This window comes from Crocodylus porosus, unplaced genomic scaffold (genome assembly GCF_001723895.1).
Source record: "Crocodylus porosus isolate Cpor-Errol unplaced genomic scaffold, CroPor_comp1, whole genome shotgun sequence".
Classification (NCBI taxonomy): Eukaryota; Metazoa; Chordata; order Crocodylia; family Crocodylidae; genus Crocodylus; species Crocodylus porosus.
In genome coordinates this window covers 10,196,456-10,214,646 of record NW_017728950.1, presented here as the reverse complement: position 1 = coordinate 10,214,646, position 18,191 = coordinate 10,196,456, and the positions used below count along the sequence as shown (strand labels likewise).

The 18,191-nt window shown below is 43.7% G+C and overlaps 1 protein-coding gene across 2 annotated transcripts in view; it reads left to right on the top strand.

Moving 5' to 3' along the window:
• The window catches only part of ADAMTS19 (ADAM metallopeptidase with thrombospondin type 1 motif 19), a 258,326-nt gene that overhangs the window by 207,905 nt on the left and 32,230 nt on the right, over nucleotides 1-18,191 (top strand). For both annotated transcript variants that reach the window (XM_019555261.1, XM_019555262.1), the window contains exons 18-21: nucleotides 1,579-1,732; nucleotides 3,181-3,316; nucleotides 7,357-7,561; nucleotides 11,927-12,079. In XM_019555261.1, coding sequence (XP_019410806.1) covers nucleotides 1,579-1,732; nucleotides 3,181-3,316; nucleotides 7,357-7,561; nucleotides 11,927-12,079 — 648 coding nt within the window. The remainder of the gene's footprint in view (nucleotides 1-1,578; nucleotides 1,733-3,180; nucleotides 3,317-7,356; nucleotides 7,562-11,926; nucleotides 12,080-18,191) is intronic.

The window sequence follows — 18,191 nt, the reverse complement described above, 5'->3', positions numbered from 1 at the left end:
TGATTTATATATAATAAATTTCAGCTATTAAGTAGTTGTTATATGTTTCTGGAGTTCCTTATAATTTAATTAACTTGACAGTTTTTCCAAATGTAAAATTGTCAGATTTAAAGATGAAATCTTTTGTGAGGCAAACACAATGCTTACCTCAGAAAAGGAACCAACAAGAGATTTCACTGTGTAGTTAGACTGTGTGTATAATATTGCAACTAAAAAGTTATTAACACAATTGGGAACAAATCATTAAAAGGATAGAAGATCGGGTTTAGAGCACTCTTAATTATTAATATATAGTTGGGTTTACATACCAGTTCTGAGTAGTAGTGATTTGAAGATTATTCCCATGAAGTACCCACACAGTGGCCTATATGAAATTTGTTTGGGATAACTATTTCTTGCCCCCTTTGAGGGATGGGGGGATATGCAGAATTTTGGAAGAGAAAGAAAAAGCTGGTTATGGGGGCCACGGGATGGATTTGAGAAATGGCAAATTGTGTTGATAGAAATAGAAGGGAGAGCCCAACTAGTGAGTGAATGTGGTAGTGGTAGTGGGAAGATGGTTCAGATTTTAAATCTCACAATGACAAGAATTTCAGGAGATATCTAGATCCAAAATTAAATTAAAATCTCATGTGTTCTTTGTTTTCCATGTCTTGAAACTATTTTGTGACTAGTGTTCCCTGGAGTATTTTTTATGAAGAGATCTGAAATCGTAAATTTCTATTTTATCACTTGTATTAGTTAATATCAGACCTTTGCTGGTAATATTCACAAGCTATGGAACATAGATTGACAAATTGTTTGTATTTAACAATGAGGCACAACTACCTTGTAACCCATCTTTATTTCTAAAGAAAGGGGGTAGGAGGCATTTTTTTCTCAAATGAGTCAGAAGAAACTAAAGTTCTGTTCTAAGTTATTTTTTTATCATGGCTATTGCAGAATAATTCTGTCATCTTTAACATGCACAAACTTCTCTCCCATGCAAAGCAGCCATATCTTCATTTTTGGCAGACCATTGGGCAGAATTTAAATAGCTTGTAAATCCTAACACCTTCACACTGACTAAAAATATTGTGCATTCAACATTGTGCTGTTAGTGCATTCAACTGTGTGCTGCTAGTGAAAATCTTTATAGTAAAAAGGAAACCCATTTGGAATAAATGTTCTCTGATTAATTACAATGAGTAATGAATTAATAGCTCTGTTGCTGTCATAGGGTCAGTTGCTAAATTAATATATCCATCTTTCCTTCCTCTGCTTAGGAAGGTAAACTTAGCTTTTGCTCATGACCTGATTAGTCTAGTGCCCCCCTTATTTTCTTATTAAATATGAGGTTATGAAGCCCCTTCCCTCGTATAGGTCTTTCCAGATCTACTATCCCAACAGCAGCAAAAAGCCTATAACTAAGACAGCCTATAATTGTTTCTGGTAATACCAGAATACAGCTTTTTGTAAGATATTGGAAAGTGCACACAAGCATTCCTCCTTCTGTACTTTTTTGATATTTAACTTCCCAGATTGGAATTTGTCTTCACCAGTGTCTGTGCATGAATATTTACTTTGTGGATCTTTCAGGTGCTGCTTTTTCATGACCAGAACTATGGTCTACACTATGAATACACTATCCCTCTAGATCCCCTTCCTGAGAATCAGAGCTCTAAAGTGTCTGAACCCCTGTTTATGTGGACACATTCTGGTTGGGAGGACTGTGATGCTGTGTGTGGAGGAGGTAAGTTATTTTTTGAAGCAGTAGCATCTATTTTTTGGATAAATGTTAATAAATTAAATGCCATTATAATGTTTTAATAGTATTATCTGTAGTATAGCTTATACAGTAGGCACAGAAAGAATTCAGTGTTTTGGTTTTAGATTTACTTGAAGGAATCATGATATTCATAGGTCAATTTTATATTTAGATGAAGTCAAAAAGGACAGTAGGAAGAAGTAGTCCAGTAAGCAGGCTGATTTATACAGTTGCATAAAAGAAATGGTTTGTGTGTTTTTGGGTGGGTGTGCACACACATTCATTATGGGGCATACAAATATGTTTACATGTTCCACAGCATATTTGAAATGAATTATAAATTAACAGGAAATTCTGTTTCCAGGTATCCTAATAGCACTGACAAAAATCAAATAATCATGGGCTTCTGTCAGATCTCACTCACATTGGCCTACTCATCTACTTGGTTAGTTGTTGCTTAACCAGTTTCCTAAAGATTGCTCTGCATTTAGTATTGTGCACCCCACAATGCATTCTGTGCAGTTATAAATCATCACATCTCTTTTAGCTTTCTTTAAAGGTTCCTGGCATCTTTTGTTTCCGAAACTTTATTTCTATAACATAGAAACCACATTTCACATTATTCTAAGCCTGAGTGTGAATTCAGCGTGTGATATTTTTCACAAAACATTTACTGTATTTTCACGCATATAGCCCACACCCATGTATAACCCGTGGAAAATTGTATTTTCATAAAATAGTCCATGTATTCCCCGCACTCATGTATTCCCCATACCCCAAGTGCAGGCTCTGCTGGGCTTGTGGGTTCTGCAGGGGAGAGGAGGGGAGGGATGGGGAGCTGCAAGCCCTGCTCCCCACTGCTGCCGCCAGCCACACTCTGCTGGGCACAGCCGCCAGAGCTGGAGCCCACAGCCGGGGATGGGCTTGCAGGCTCTGCATGGGAGGGGAGGGATGAGGAGCTGTGAGCCCCACTCCATGCTGCTGCAGTCAGCTGCACTCTCACCGCCCGCCTGCAGCCCCCCCACCCCAAGACATGCCTGCAACCGCGGGCTCTGCTGGGCACGGCCGCCGGAGCCAGAGCTGGAGCCCGCAGGTGGGGATGGGTTATGATGTTCTAAAGACTCTACATAGCCTGCGCCCTTGTATAGCCTGTACCCATCCGTCAAGTTTGTAAAAACGTGTATAGCCCACAGACTATATGCGTGAAAATACAGTACTTCTCTGAAAAGGGGGGTTGTAAATGTTCATTTAAGAAACTAAATTATAAAATTATATGAGTTTCTCTTACAGGATTTTTTTTCACTTCCCTCCTTCAAAGGATAGATGGTTTAATAGTTTTATCAGATAAAATTACCAGAGACTACATATATAACCATCATGCAAGCTTATGTACTTAACATTTTATGATTTATCCTTGCTTTATTTTTTATTAGGAGAAAGAAAGACAACTGTATCTTGCACAAAGATTTTGAATAAGAATATCAGTCTTGTGGACAACAAGAAATGCAAATATTTAACGAAGCCTGAACCACAGATCCGAAAGTGCAATGAGCAGCCATGCCAGACAAGGTGATAGAGTTTCAGTTAAATAAAGTTATAATTGATATTAAGTTTCAAATACCATGACAGTTGCAGTCAAATATGACTGACTATCACAAGACATAATGCATCAAATGTGTTATTGTAGTGTGAAATGGAGAAAAAGCGTAGATACTAACAAGTTTCTGCCAACAATGCACTTAGGCTGCATATAAACTTTCAATCCTAGCAGTGTAAACTTTCCACCTCTAGAAATGATTCCAGAAGAGGGAGCAGTATAGACATTCAGTCTGCAACTGTCCTCTTTCCCCTGCTACTTCTGCCTTCCTGAGACTAGGGTGATCCCAGTTTGGGGAAAACATGGCCTCATTCCATCCTGTCATTCCCAGGGGGCCTGGAGCAGCAGGGGAAAGCCCCCTGCCTTTTTCTCATAATGACTGGTTGCTTCTCACTCTAGGGATGAGTGAAAAGCAGGCAAGGAGCACCTGTCAGCCGCTCCTCCCTTCACCTGGTCTGTGAAAGAGGTGGAAGCTCTGCCATGTGCTACTTCTGCCACTGATTGACGGAGGGGCCCTGGTGGCCTTGCCACTAGTCATTGATTAGTTGGAAGGCAGAAACTGTGGTTTTTGCCTTCCAGTCAATCAGGAGCAAGTAGCAGGGCTACCAGAGCCCCTTGGTCAATCAGTGGGTGGTGGGAGGCACAGCAGATAGAACAAGATTAAGGGAGCTGCTGCACAGCACACTTCTGCCACAATTTAGGTAGGTCCCTACTTATTACTAGCGGTGGCTGCACACAAAGGAGGTGTAGGAGCTGACTTATTTTCTATGCATGATGGGGAGCAATGTGGCTCTGCCCTACTATAACAGCAATGCTATATTTCAGTGATTACTGTTCTTGTGTTTTGAATTGCTGATGAAGTTACATATATTGTGTATGCTTGAAGGGAGTCTCTGGATGTTAATGAAGAAGATGCACACAAGAGAATTGTTGCTATACTTCAGAGAAGGGGAGTCTGCATGTTGTGATATAGGCCTCACACAAACTAACAGTCTATTAACCTCAATGGGCATTCAGAAAACATCAAACTTGCAAAATAAGTATCAAAATTATAGCAGTGATAGGGTGAATATTTTTATGTGCAGCAAAGCAAAAAGTAAAACAAATTATGTAATAGTAGTAAAGTACTTTGATGTATCATGCATAGTGATTGAACATAAAAAATACTTAGAAAGAATGAAGACTTGAAAAGACAAGATCTGTAAACTGAAAATTATTAATATATATTAGGTTTGACTAGATCACTGTTGTCGTATCTCTTGAGAATTGACTGGATCAATTTTATTTCAGTTTATATAGAGAGGATCTGTTTTTGTGGGGTTTTTTTCTTTTTATATGGCAAATAGTACCTGACGGAGACATATAGGACTAGTCTTCTCCTGAATAACATGTAGACAATCATTTCTAAAAGTGTTGCTATGCCCTTACTCACAATGAAGGTATCACCTACAGTTACAAAGGATAAACACACACACCAAACAAACTGCATAGTTGATACTGAAGATGCCATTTGGAGTAACATGCCATTTAGAATGCATGTCATAGTCTGTCAGGGGAAAATATTATTTCTAGGGCTGTCAAACAATTAAAAAAAAATTACTTCAATTAATTGTGTGATTAAAAAAATTAGTCACAATTGTGATTTTAATCGCACAGCTAACAACTCAAAATTGTTCACAGAAAAATGCAAAATTATGCAAAATTTATACAAGTACTTTGTATGGATGTGGGATGTGTGGAGGGAATTTGTGAAGATGTTGGGGGCTATGGGTGTGTGTGGGGGGTTTGGAACCTGTGGAGGGGGGTCCTCGCACACCTTGGCAGGATGTGAGGTACTGTGGGTCAGGAGTGCTGGGCAGCAGCAGGGCCGGGGGGCTGTGGTTTGGGATTGAGGGGCAGATACAGATGCACAGAGATGCACACAGACAGCACCCAACAGGTAAGTCTGTGGAGGGGAAGGGGTGGAGGGAGAGGGAAGGGGTGATGGAGGCAAATTGAGGCCCTCACAGTGAAGGAGGGAGTGAGGCAGGGGCAGGGACTGGGGTGAATGGGGCCCTGGGGTGGGGCTGGTTGTGGGACAGAGGCATGGGCAGCTCATCCAGGGGCTCCAGGGTGGGGGGTTGTAGCTCCCTGCCACTGTGTGCACCCCTGGGGGAGACATGGGAGTCATTTATCTCTCAGATTTGTGCATGGGGCAGAGGCAGGCTACCTGCTGTAGGCTGGAGGTCTGTACCCTGCTGACTTTGCCCTGGGAGCCATGCAGTGCCATGTTGTGGGTAGGTGGGCAGGGGATGCGAAATGGCCAGCACACAGCTCCCAAGACAAAGGCAGGAGGATGCAGTTATGCTTCATGGCTAAATACAAACATTTTGTCAACCTATGTTCCATAGCTTATGAATATCATCAAGAAAGGTCTGATATTAAACAATACAAGTGATAAAATAGAAATTTACAACTTCAGAGCTCTTCATGAAAAAGGTCAGGGGAATGCTAATCACAAAATAGTTTCAAGACATGGAAAAGAAAGAGCACATGAAATTTTAATTTAATGTTGGATCTAGTTATCTCCCCAAATTCTTGTTGAGCCTGCAGTGAGCAGCCCGCCTCTGCCCCACACACATATCTGGGGGGCTTGTTCCCCCTCTGCCTCCCCAGGGGTGTGCGCAGTGGCAAGGAGCTGCCCCCACCATGCCCCTGGATGAGCTGCCCAGGGCTCCATCCCATGACCCGCCCTGGGGCCCCATTCAGCACTGCCTCTCTCCCTCACTGTGAGGCCTTCAATCTGCCCTTCCCCACCTCTCCCCCTCCACAGACTTACTGGTGTGGTGCTCCTCTACATGTAGTATGAAGGCTGTGGCTGCTTCTGTGTGTCTATGTGCACTCCCCTCTTCCCTCTCCCCCACTTCTGCTGCAACTGCCCAGAACCCGTGCCTGGGCTGTCCTATGGTCCACTGCCTCACTGGGTGATCCAGAGGTGGTGGAGCGGAGCCTGGGCATGGGCGTGGGATCTAAAACCATGCTCATGATTAACGCGTTAAAAAAATGAATGCAAAAACCGATTAATGTGTTAAATGTGAGTGTTAACTGCAATTAATTGACAGCCCTAATTATTTCCTTTCAAAAGTAATATACCTATGTGTGTTTGGGAAATTCTCTGAGTATAAAGTTGCATTGGTAGGTATTTATTGCTGACAACAGAAGAAACAGCCTGAACAGTTTTTGAATACCTGTTCATACCTTCTTAACAAGTTCCCATTTTCAAATTGAGTCTTTTGAACTAATAATAAAAAATACATATCTTTAATTGTGATGCCTGCTCAAATTTTTCAGAACATTGGAACGTGCACTGTACATTTCTGTTTTCAACATATTGTCAGTTACAGCTCCACACTCTTGGGATGCAGCTGCACATTGCACCACACGCCAGAAGTGTTTGACTTTTAAGGACTGCAAGAATATCAGCCTTGGAACGTTCTAGAAAGGTTACATACCAGCAGCTATAGCTCTCCAAATATTTTGGCTCCGCAGATCCACACTGACCTTTTCTTACTCCCAGAAGTTGTGATTTAAACTAGGTGTCCTGAGTAAAGTTGATGTGAAGGACACATACGGGGAAAGGATTCTGAGGCACATGTTTGGACTTCCATAACAGCTCATTCAAAGGGCATGTAATTCCTTCAGTGTGGATCTGCAAAGGAAAATATTCAGGGAATAGTTACTGGTAAGTAATTTTAAAAAGAAAAGCATTTGGCGATACATTTGGGTACTGTTCTGATTATGATTATAAGGAAGGAGAAAGGAAATGAAAAAATTATATAAAGGGTTCTGAATAATTAAGAATAATGGGGCGCCATTGAGAAAAGAAGTAGTAATCTAAACATTAGATTGTATTTCTTATACGTGTGTTGGACTGGCAGCCTTTTAGGAATAGTGGTGTGCCCTTGGGGAACAATTCTTTTAACATGGAAGCAACCTAAGTCCTATTATTCACCTGTTTTATACTTCTTTTTAGATGGATGATGACAGAATGGACTCCGTGTTCAAGAACATGTGGGAAAGGGACCCAGAATAGACAAGTAGCCTGTACACAACAACTCAGGAATGGTACCCTGATTAGAGCTCGGGAAAGAGATTGTCTTGGGCCAAAGCCTGCATCTGCTCAGCGCTGTGAAGGCCAGGATTGCATGACAGTTTGGGAAGCTGGAGTGTGGTCTGAGGTGCAGTATGTGCAATATTCACTGTTTATTGTTTGCATCTGGGCATTTTCTGGGAACAGTGTTGGAATTCATGGATGCAATACAGAAAACTCTTGTCCAAGATTTATCTGTAATTTTTACCACTGAAAGCTCACTTTAACTGCTTTGGAATAATTGATGGATCCTGAACCATTAAGTGGTGCATCTCAGATTAAAGGTTTTACAGCTCTTTAGACTGCTGTTCTGGTGCCATTGCTATTAGGCAGGAATGAGTAATAACAGCCTCTGTATACAGTTAACCTCTTTTACTCCATTGCTGCTCTGAAATATTTCAGAAGGTCATGGCATGCTGTAACAGAGAGCTCTGGGCTTTCTGTTCCTGTAAGAAGAAAAGCAGCCCAGCCAGGGAGTTCTGCAGGCTAGGCAGGGGGCAGCAGCTGTGAGTTGCTGGGGCAATTGCTAATGAGGCAATTAGCAGTCAGTCCAGGCAGTCACCTGACCAGATGTAGGCAGGGCCCTGGGAACATATGAATCTAAGGCCAGGGCTGGCGGGGGGTGGGCCCTCCCTGGCTGCCACAGGGGAAGGAGCCACCCAGGGATGCTGAGCTGACCGTTGGCTGCCTGTAGGAACTCTGAGGCTCAGGGAGCTCACAAGGAGCCTGTGCTGGGAGGTACAGTGGCACAAGGGGAGAAAGGCTTTCCCCCTTAAAGGGGCAGAGGGCTGCTACTTTGTTGTTAATGTTATAGCCCATGGGTTTATGTTATGTTGTTTCTACCAGTGGTTTGGGATGATGCTGGAAGGGGAGATAAGAAGGCAGGGGGCTCTAGATTGTCTTACTGAGCCCAGAGCAGCACCAGAGAGGGTGCAGCCACAGAGGGGCCGGGGAATGGCAGACAGGGGCCAGGGACCCAGTGACTGGAAGGGACAAAGGAAGCTGGTGCCTCAAAGCCAGGTCCAATTTCAGTAGGCCTAGGCTAGAAGTTCTAGTGAGATTAAAGGGGCAGAGGCCAAGGAGACTGAAACCCCAACAGAGGGAATGATATACTGGTAACACCTGTGAGGCATGGGGCATGGTAAAGGCTATAATATGGAGTCACACAATCAGCCCTTAAGGCTTTGGGTGCCCTACTGGGCATAGATGACTATAGAGGCCCAGCTAAGGGCCTGGAATCAGTGGGCCTGAGGCCTAGCAAAGGCCTATGGGCAGCCTCCCTGTAATAATAAATAATAATATAATAGTAAACCATCAAAGCATGGCAAATGAGACAGGAAGGTGTCCTAGGGGTGGAGCGGGGCACAGTCACAGAGCCACCAGGGGGCATCACAGCCACCTCGGGGACACTGATGTGTTGCACATGCGAGTATTACTGCCTGGGAATGTCAGCTGGTAATTAGGAGCCAGTAGAATTAAGTGCATTTATTTTACTTTATCTTTGTGTTTAGACAGGTTCTTTATTACATATTTCTTCCATTTGTCCTAGCAGCACATGAAAAAAGTGCAGGCTTAGGGGTGATCTGATGGCCACCTATAAGTTTATCAGGGGTGACCACCAGGATCTGGGGGAATGTTTGTTCACCAGAGCACCCCAAGGGATGACGAGGTCGAACAATTATAAACTACTGCAAGACCGTTTCAGGCTGGATATAAGGAAAAATTTCTTTACTGTCCGAGCCCCCAAGGTCTGGAACAGCCTGCCATCAGAGGTGGTTCAAGCACCTACATTGAACACCTTCAAGAGAAATTTGGATGCTTATCTTGCTGGGATTCTATGACCCCAGCTGACTTCCTCTCCCTCAGGCAGGGGGTGGACTCAATGATCTTCTGAGGTCCCTTCCAGCTCTAATGTCTGTGGGGGGAAAAAAAAAGTACCTGGAGACAGACAAAGGGTAGCAGCAACTGGCAGGTTCTAGTCCAGGTGAGAAAAATATGGCTTGCCAAGGGATTTTATCTGGCTCACAGTGGGCCCCTTGGCCACACCTGGCCCAAGTGTCGGGGGCAGTCCAGGCCATGACATGTGCAGCTAGTCCCACCACCCCTTGGGCATGGAGTGGGGTGGGGGCAGCGTGGCAGCTGGACTATCATTCCCAGTCTGTCCCACACCCACTGCTAGGGGCACTGGAGGAGGAGAATGGGCAGTCCAGGTCTCCATGGAGGCCAGCGTGGGACCCCAACAGGCAGGTCACACTTGGCTGGGCAGATGGGATTGGGGTCGTGGGTATGAAGGGGGTAGCATCCAGGAGCAGGACAGGTGGGCTGGGGCCAGGATCATGAAATGGTGACAGTGTGGGGCTGGGGCCTGGGGCAGAGCCACAAATTGCTCCCTTCACATCCCTGCCCACAGAACTGGCACCTGTTGTAGGCCCTGGCTCTGTACTGGCTCTTCCCCACGATTCTGGCCATGGCACCAGCTCCACCTGCCTGTCCCACTCCCAGATACCACTCCCTGCCCACTTGTGGCCAGCCCCAACCCATTCACCTGGTGGCGCACAATCTGCCTGCAGGGGTCCCAAGCCAGTTTCCATGGAGACCCCACCCTTCCCCCCATCTGTTCTGTCTGCCCCACACCCACTACTGGGGATGCTGGACCAAAGGATGAAAGATGCTGTGAAGAGGCATGTGGCTAGGTAAGGAGCACAGTAAAAGGGGGAAGTAGTCATTGTTAGCAGCCTGATGAGCTAAGTTCTGTGACCTTCCTAGGGGAGAGTGGACAAGTAAGGGAAGTGTGAAGACCTGCAACATGGGGTGAGTGGACAGTTGAAAGGGAGAACAAGGAAAGCTGGTGATCTGTTGAGTATGCAGTGTGGAGGTAAGGAGAAAAGCACAATGCAAACTGGTTGCTCATTTTCAGGACCTCACAGTTCTTGTCCTCAGAAGGAATTTAAAACAATTCTTTCAGAAAATGGGCCTGTGAACAGAAGTTCATCACTCGACTGCATATCAAAAACCATGGACCAAGACCTTGCTTTGGTGCATCATTATGTAGCTTAGCTCTTAATTGTTCTCTCTGGTCTTTATTTGCTTGACAGATCACTTCCCACTTCCCTTTCAAGTGGTCAAATTCATTGGCATAATGAGGTTAAACTAAATTAGTTTTTTTGAATTGCACCTAGCTTGGACTGTAACTGCTTCATAGAATCATAGAAAATTAGGTTTGAAAGGGACTTCAGGAGATCATCTAGTCCAACCAGCTGCTCAAAGCAGGACCTTCCTTTCCTAGTTCTGATGAAGGGCTCTTAAAACCCAAAATGTGTCTCCCATGTCTTCCAACTGTACACAGCCACCTTGTTTAAGGCAGTTTTCAAATGTTATTGCTTCAATAGATTTCTTTTTTTAACAGTAGCAAAGAGATGTGGTTAAAACAAATTGGACTGCTGCATATAGACTTCTGATATATAATTTTGAAATGAATTCTGAAAAAGGTCTACTATTTGCATTTAGGGATTGTTTGAAGTTTTATTCCCACATTCCTACTTTTTCTTGAAAACAGTATTTAGAATTTCTTGCATTATTTCTCATTTAATTTTCCTCTGTTTCCTTTTATTTTGTGGGTATGCACACATCCATTATATTTGGATGTCATACACTGTTATAAGGGGGGTTGTGTACTTTTGTTTTAATCCTTATCTTAACTGGTTCAGCATCAGAACCAATGAGAATAGAACAATCACAAAACCACTGAAGTTTTCAGTTTTTTAATTTAATTTAATTTAAATCCAACAGGAGGCCCAAGAGATTCATAGTTAACTCAGTGTATTCACTCCTTTGTCCTTCACTCCTGTGCAACTTCTGTGACTAATGTTCCCCAGACACAAATAAATACCTATGCTAGATATAAGCACGCCTTAATATTCCAGTATTTTCTTTGGGTACTTCTTTGGTAGAGTAAGAAGGAAAAACATTTATATTTCAAAGCCAAAGGCAATTTCTGTCTTCTGTGGCCTACTATTACTACCAGTTATATTAGTTTAAAAGGAGGGTTTATATTTTATTTAAAGCTTTTCAACCATGGGCTGCTGCTTATGATCCAGCTCCCACTGCAGGCTACATTCCCTGCAGCTCCTCGATGATCAGCAGATGCTGGGAAGGGAATAGAGACAAAAAGTTGGGCACTAGGACCCTGGGGGTGCCTCCTCTGTTGCCTTAGCTGGAGCATGCAGCCAGTTTCCTAAGCTTCCATGGGCTGGATCTAATATCGTCAAAGGCCAGATACAGCCTGCAAACTGTAAGTTTCCAACTCCTGATTTAAAGTAATTTTTTACTAGAGTGAATATTGCCCAGTCTTTTATCAGAATCATATTGGAGGCTGCCTAAAGCCTCTAGGTTGAATACCCAGTCATTTATGGATGTATCACAGTTGTAAATCACATATTTCTCTTTCCTGCAGTGCTCTGTAAAATGTGGCAAAGGAGTGCGACATCGAACGGTGAGGTGCACCAATCCCCGCAAAAAGTGTGTTTTGTCCACAAGACCTAAAGAAGCAGAAGATTGTGAGGACTATTCTAAATGTTATGTTTGGAGAATGGGAGACTGGTCTAAGGTGAGATATCGTTGGCACTACTGCTGCAACATAAAGTAGACATTTTGTAAACAGGGTTTCTTGGAACAAGTACTGGTTTTATCAAAGATACATCAGTGACCCAAATGAGTGAACAATGCAGGTGCAAATAACTATAGGCCTATATAGTCATATTATAGACAAAGGCAGGTGCTAGGACCTTGGGGGTGCTGCCTCTCCTGCAACTGAGAGTAAACTGAATAGTAAACTGAATGTGGTGGGCAGTAGTCAAGCTGTGAGAAGAAAACAAGCCTTAAACAGGAAGTGGACACATGAAACACAGGCCTTTTAATGTGTAGATGTGTTGTCAATTCAGGTACAAATTAGTAGTTGGGACCATGTCAACTAAATATAAGTGTAATTGTCCTCTATGTACCTGTGGTTCAAGTAACTAGATATGACTTGTAGCTAGATATGGCTAACTAGCAAGGTGGAGAGCAGAGGCAGGCTCTTTTCAAGAAAATGATAAATTCAACAAGGTCTGCAAAATTAGGAAAAGCTGAAAAGCTCTTGCAAAGCATCTATCAAAAAAAACAAAGAGCATAGAAATTTCTGTAGTCTTCTGGCCTGCCTTGTCTATAATGGTGGCATACTTTTGGGCAAGTAGTTACCTCTCATTTGTGCTCTCTGGGCCAAATTCTGTGACCCTTTACTCATCCAAATGATCATTTTCAAAGCATGTACATAGGATTTTACACACAGTTTCCAATTCTGTTACCTTTATAGTGTGGGCAGATAAGCTTTAACCAGGCAGTATCCTGGGTTAGACATTATCCAGTCCCCTCTTCAGCCCTGCTTTTGAAGGGTTCTGTCTCAGAGCGAAAGAGCCCGCCCCTCCCTAGTGCAGTATCCATATCACTAACACCCACTAGTCCTGGATTTTTGCCAGGTAGAATGTTATAACTTCTTCATATCCAGTGTACATACATACATAGCCACATAGTTGCCTAGTCAGTGCATAGCCTACTGCATATACTCAGTAGCCGGAGGGCTGCGTACTCATCCATGGTCCATGGGTGTGTAAGCACTCGCTAACTGTGCCTAAATTAGGGATGTGCTAAACAGGGCATATTCAATTTGGATTCAGACTAAATCAGGGACAGTGATTCGATTAATTGATTCAGATCACTGTCCCTGATTGGATTCAGCCAAATCCGAATCTTGAGATTCGATGCTGATTCAGAGAATCGGAGATATGGCCTTAGACACAGCTTTAAATGTTTTTTCTACATACCTCAAGGTACCAGGCGTGGCTCATGAACATTGAAATGGTGGGGCAGATGGAGCATCCCACAGGCGCATGGGGGGCCCTCCTACATGCTCAGCAGTGAACCTGGAAGTGGACCGGAAGTACTTCTGGTCCACTTTTGGGTTTGCTGCCAAGTACGCCAGGGGCTCCCCATGCCCTCCCATCTCAGCAGTTGGCAACAGGATGCCCCCCCCCAGACCCAGGAGGCACCAGTCGCTGAGCCAAGGGGGCAGAAGTGGATCAGAAGTGCTTCTGGTCCACTTCCAGGTCTGCTACCAAGCGTGCTGGGGACCCCTCCATGCTTCTGTGGGATACTCTGTCCGCCCAACCATTTCAGCATTCATGAGCAGCCTGGTACCTGGAAGTATGTAGAAAAAACATTTAAAGTTGCATCTGTCTGAATCATCAGATCTTTCTGAAATGTTTCAAAGGGTTCCAATTCAATTTGGAGACATTAAAGGGTCTCCTGATTCGATTCAGATTTGAATTGAATCAGCAACTGAAGCTTCACACAGCCCTAGTATAAATGTCCAAAATGTCACTTACGCATCTAGAAAATTCTCATTTGGGTACATAAGAACACAGACAGCCTCCTTTTCACCTTGGAGAATGCAAGTACAGTAGTCTCCTTTACTTACCTTTGGCATTTTTCTCCCTTGTTCCTTTCCCCCTCCCTTTCTCTGTCTTTTTTTAATTTTCCTAATTTACACCTGTTTACATTCACACTGACATGCTGCCACACTTTTAGCTTCTTTCATTCCTTGGAGATCTCAGAACAGCAGAGACTCCCTGTGCCTGAAGAAGGGTGATTGGGACTGAAAGCTTGCAAAGAACTTTTTTTCCTACTACTCAGTTGGTCTAATAAAAGATATCACATCTACTCAAAGAATTGCCTGCCTATGTCCTTAGAGTAACACAGCTATAACCAAAAATCTAGCAACATGGAAGATATTGAATATTCTTCTACCAAGTGACTTGATATTGAAACAGCTCCATGCAATCCATTTAATGTCACTTAATGTGTTTTTACTAAAAACCCAATACCATCTGTAGTAATTTATTTAGCAGATGAGCCCTGATTCAGCAAGGTACTTAGGCACATGGGTAACTGTAACCAGACATTTCAGAGCAGACATGTGCTTAAAGTTAAATGTCTGATTAGTACCTTAACTGTTAGATATAAATTACTGGAATTCAGAATAAAAGGGAAATGCTGAAAGTGACCCTTGAGAACCATTCTGTGGCAGAAAGTTCCAAATTTTACCATATTATGGACTTCACTTTAATAGAGCAATTGTCTTTTGAACCCCCTCCTTTTCTGTTAATAAGTGTAAACTCCTCTCTCTTCCTACTTACAGCCATATAACCTCTTTGCAACAACTATAGAAATTACTTGCATGGAGAAGTAGTTAATGTATTTTTAGTTGTCTTTAATGTGATATAACAGCTGGAAACAAGGAGAAAAGCCAGCACTGTGTGACCAGCCAGGCCTCCAAGAATCAGCTGCAAGTGTTCTGTGGACCACAGGTGGTTCATAAAACTTTTTTGGGAACTCCTGTTTTATGGTCACAGGGCACAAAAGCTTGTGTACAAATCTGTACCCAGATTCATTTACTTTCATTCCACTTGCAACTTATTTTTAATTGTTTTTTATTATTATTTTGCTAAAAAGGGTTGAGCCAAGTTCTTTATTTTACCGTGATGTCTATTTTTAAAATTAATCTACTGTTTGAAACACATTCTTAAAGTGTAGAAGATAACATTTTTCCCCTCCTGGTAAGTGTTGAATAATATAACATAGTGTAATCATGAATTATTCAAACGAGTTAGGAACAGTTAATAATTATTTATAAGAAATACTTTCACACAAAGATGTAGATGTTTCATAGAATCAATGGACTGGAAGGGACCTGTAAGATCATCAAGTCCAGTCCCCTGCCAGAAGGAGGAGGTTAATGAGCTCAAACTAGCTCAAAGAGGTGCTTGTCCGAACTCTTGAACACCTCCAAGGATAGTGACTGCACCATCTCTGCTGGGTGTGTGTTCCAGGTTCTAGTTACCCTTATGGAGAAAAAGTTCTTCCTTATGTCCAGTCTAAATCTTCCGTCTAACAGTTTGTAACCATTGGTCCTCATCCTCCCCATGGGTGCCTTCCTGAAGAGTTGCTCCCCTCTGATATACTTGTAGGTGGCTATCAGGTCACCTCTCAGCCTTCTCTTAGTCAGGCAGAACAAGCCTAGTTCCTGTAGTCTGTCCTCATATGACCTATCCTGCAGGCCCCTGATCATATGGGTGGCCCTTCTCTGCACCTGCTCAAGCTTATCCTCATCCTTCTTGAAGTGCAGTGCCCAAACCTGGGCCCAGTACTCCAGCCGTGGCCTCACCTGTGCTGAGTAGACAGGGAGAAGCACCTCTCTGGGTCTACTGGCAACACACCGGCTGATGCACACCAGAGTTGTATTTGCCCTGATGGCAACTTCATCGCACTGTTGGCTCATATTCATCTTCTGGTTGATTGTGACCCCGAGGTCCCATTCAGATGTTGTGCCAGCCAGTAGGCTACAACCTATCCTATAGTTATGGTGAAGGTTCTTCCTACACAGATGAAGGACCTGATACTTTTCCCTTTTGAACCTCCTCTGATTCTGATCATAGAACCAGTGTGTTTATGTCATGTTGGATTCTTACCCTATCCTCTGGTGTGCTTGCATTTCCCCACAGCTTGGTATCATTGGCAAACTTAATCATAGAGCATTCCTCCTCTTCAAGTCATTAATAAATACGTTGAAAAGCATGGATCCAGCACCGATCCCTGTGGGACACCACTGGAGACAGCCCTCCAGGCTGAAGCCATCCCATCGATTACAGCTCTCTGGGATCGGCCTCTAAGCCAGTTATTCACCCACCTCATTGTAGGCTGGTCCAGGCCAGTACCCTCCAGTTTAATTGAGAGAATTTCATGGATAGAGTAAAAGGCCTTACTGAAGTCTAGGTAAATGATGTCTACCTCATATCCTTTGTCCAGCTGGTTAATTACCTGGTTGTAGAAGGACACCAAGTTCCTTAGGCACAAAGGTTCCTACACACAGCCATGCTATTGTTTCTTAATACCCTGTCAGCTACAAGCTTGTGATTGATGGCCTTCTTAATTTTTTCAAAAGTTTTTCCTAGGACTGAAGTCACACTAACCCAGCTATAGTTTTCAGGATCATCCCCCCTCCCTTTCTTAAAGATGAGTACTATGTTGGCCCTCTTCCAGTCATCTGGGATCACTCCCAAGTTCCACAACTTTTCAAATAGCTTCACCAAAAGCCTTGCTGTGAGTTTAGCCAGTTCTTTTAGGACTCTTGGATGTAGGTCATTTTGGCCAATGGACTTGAAAATGTCCAGTTGTTCTAAGAGGACCCTCACCTGGTCGGGGCTCATTTCATGTTGTCTGTTGACTTCCCCATATTCCCTCAGCCTCTGGACAGGTGTGCAGCTCCTGTTAGCTTTTTGGAATACTGATGTGAAGTAACCATTTAGGAGCTCTGCCTTTTCATGGGGATCTACTGTGGGCTGCTCCTTCATATTCAATAGGGGTCCTACAGTGGAACTCAATTTTTTTTCTTGTTCCCCATGTACCAGTAGAAGGACAGTTTGGTTTCCTTAATTTCAGATGCTAGCTTGATCTCCATGCTTGCGTCGGCTTTCTGTATCTCATACCTGAAGACCCTGGTTATATGAGTAAACTCTTCTCTGGTTGCCAGTCCTTTTTTCCATTGCCTCTATGTGTCTTTTTTCTTTTTCAAAAGCTTTCTAATATCTCTGTGGAGCTAAGTGGGTCTCTTGGCTCCTTTCCCACTTCTGGATCTCATGAGAATGGCCTCTTTTTGAGCAGAGAGGATTGCTCCTTTGAGGAGGCACCATCACTCCTGAACCCCCAGATCCTCCAGTTGGTGGTCACAGAGGGGCTTTCTAACTAGACTTCTGAGTTTGGTAAAGTTTGCCCTTCTGAAATTGAGGATCTCTGTTCTACTAGCTGAAATCCTAGCCTTCCGGTGGATGGTGAATCTAATTGGATCATGGTCACTGTCACCCAAGGTACCACCAATCCTCAGGTCCCCTTCCCCTACCGTGTCCTCCCCTTTGGTAAGCACTAAGTCCAGCGTGACTTCCTGCCTAGTTGGTCCTTCAACAACCTGTGACAGAAACAGGTCATCAATAGTTGCCATGAAATTGGCTGACTTGGTGGAGCTGGCTTAGTGGTCCCCCAACAGATGTCAGGGGAGTTGAAGTCACCCATGACAATCAGGTCTTTAGTACTGGCTGCCTCAGCCAGTTCCCTGGAGAATGTCTGATTGTTCTCCTATTCTTGGGAGAGAAGCATGTAGTAGACTCCCACCATCAGGTCTCCCTCTCCTGAAGCCCCTTGCATCTTGACCCAGAGGGTCTCAAGGGACCTCTCCCTGCTATCAGACCTGACCTGCAGGGAAGGGGTACCACTCTTTCACATACAGAGTCACTCTTCCTCCTTTCTTCCTAATGTGATCTTTCCTGTAGAGCCTATAGCCATCAATATCCAGTAGTGGGTATTGTGCCACCAGGTCTGTGTTGAATTCCTCAGCTATCAGAAGGAGAGCCAGTTCCCCCCTGTTTGTTTTCCATGCTTCTAGCATTTCCATAAAGGCACCTTAGTTCTCCTCTGGTCACCTCAGGTTTTCTGTCACTATGCAGGTATCTTGGGGCATTGGTGTTCATCTGGATGTCTTCTACGTCAATGCCCTTTCCTGGGTTAATAATGGAAAGGGGATTTGTGTACAGTAGTGGTCTCATGTACAGCAATGGAACCTTCCCATATCCCCC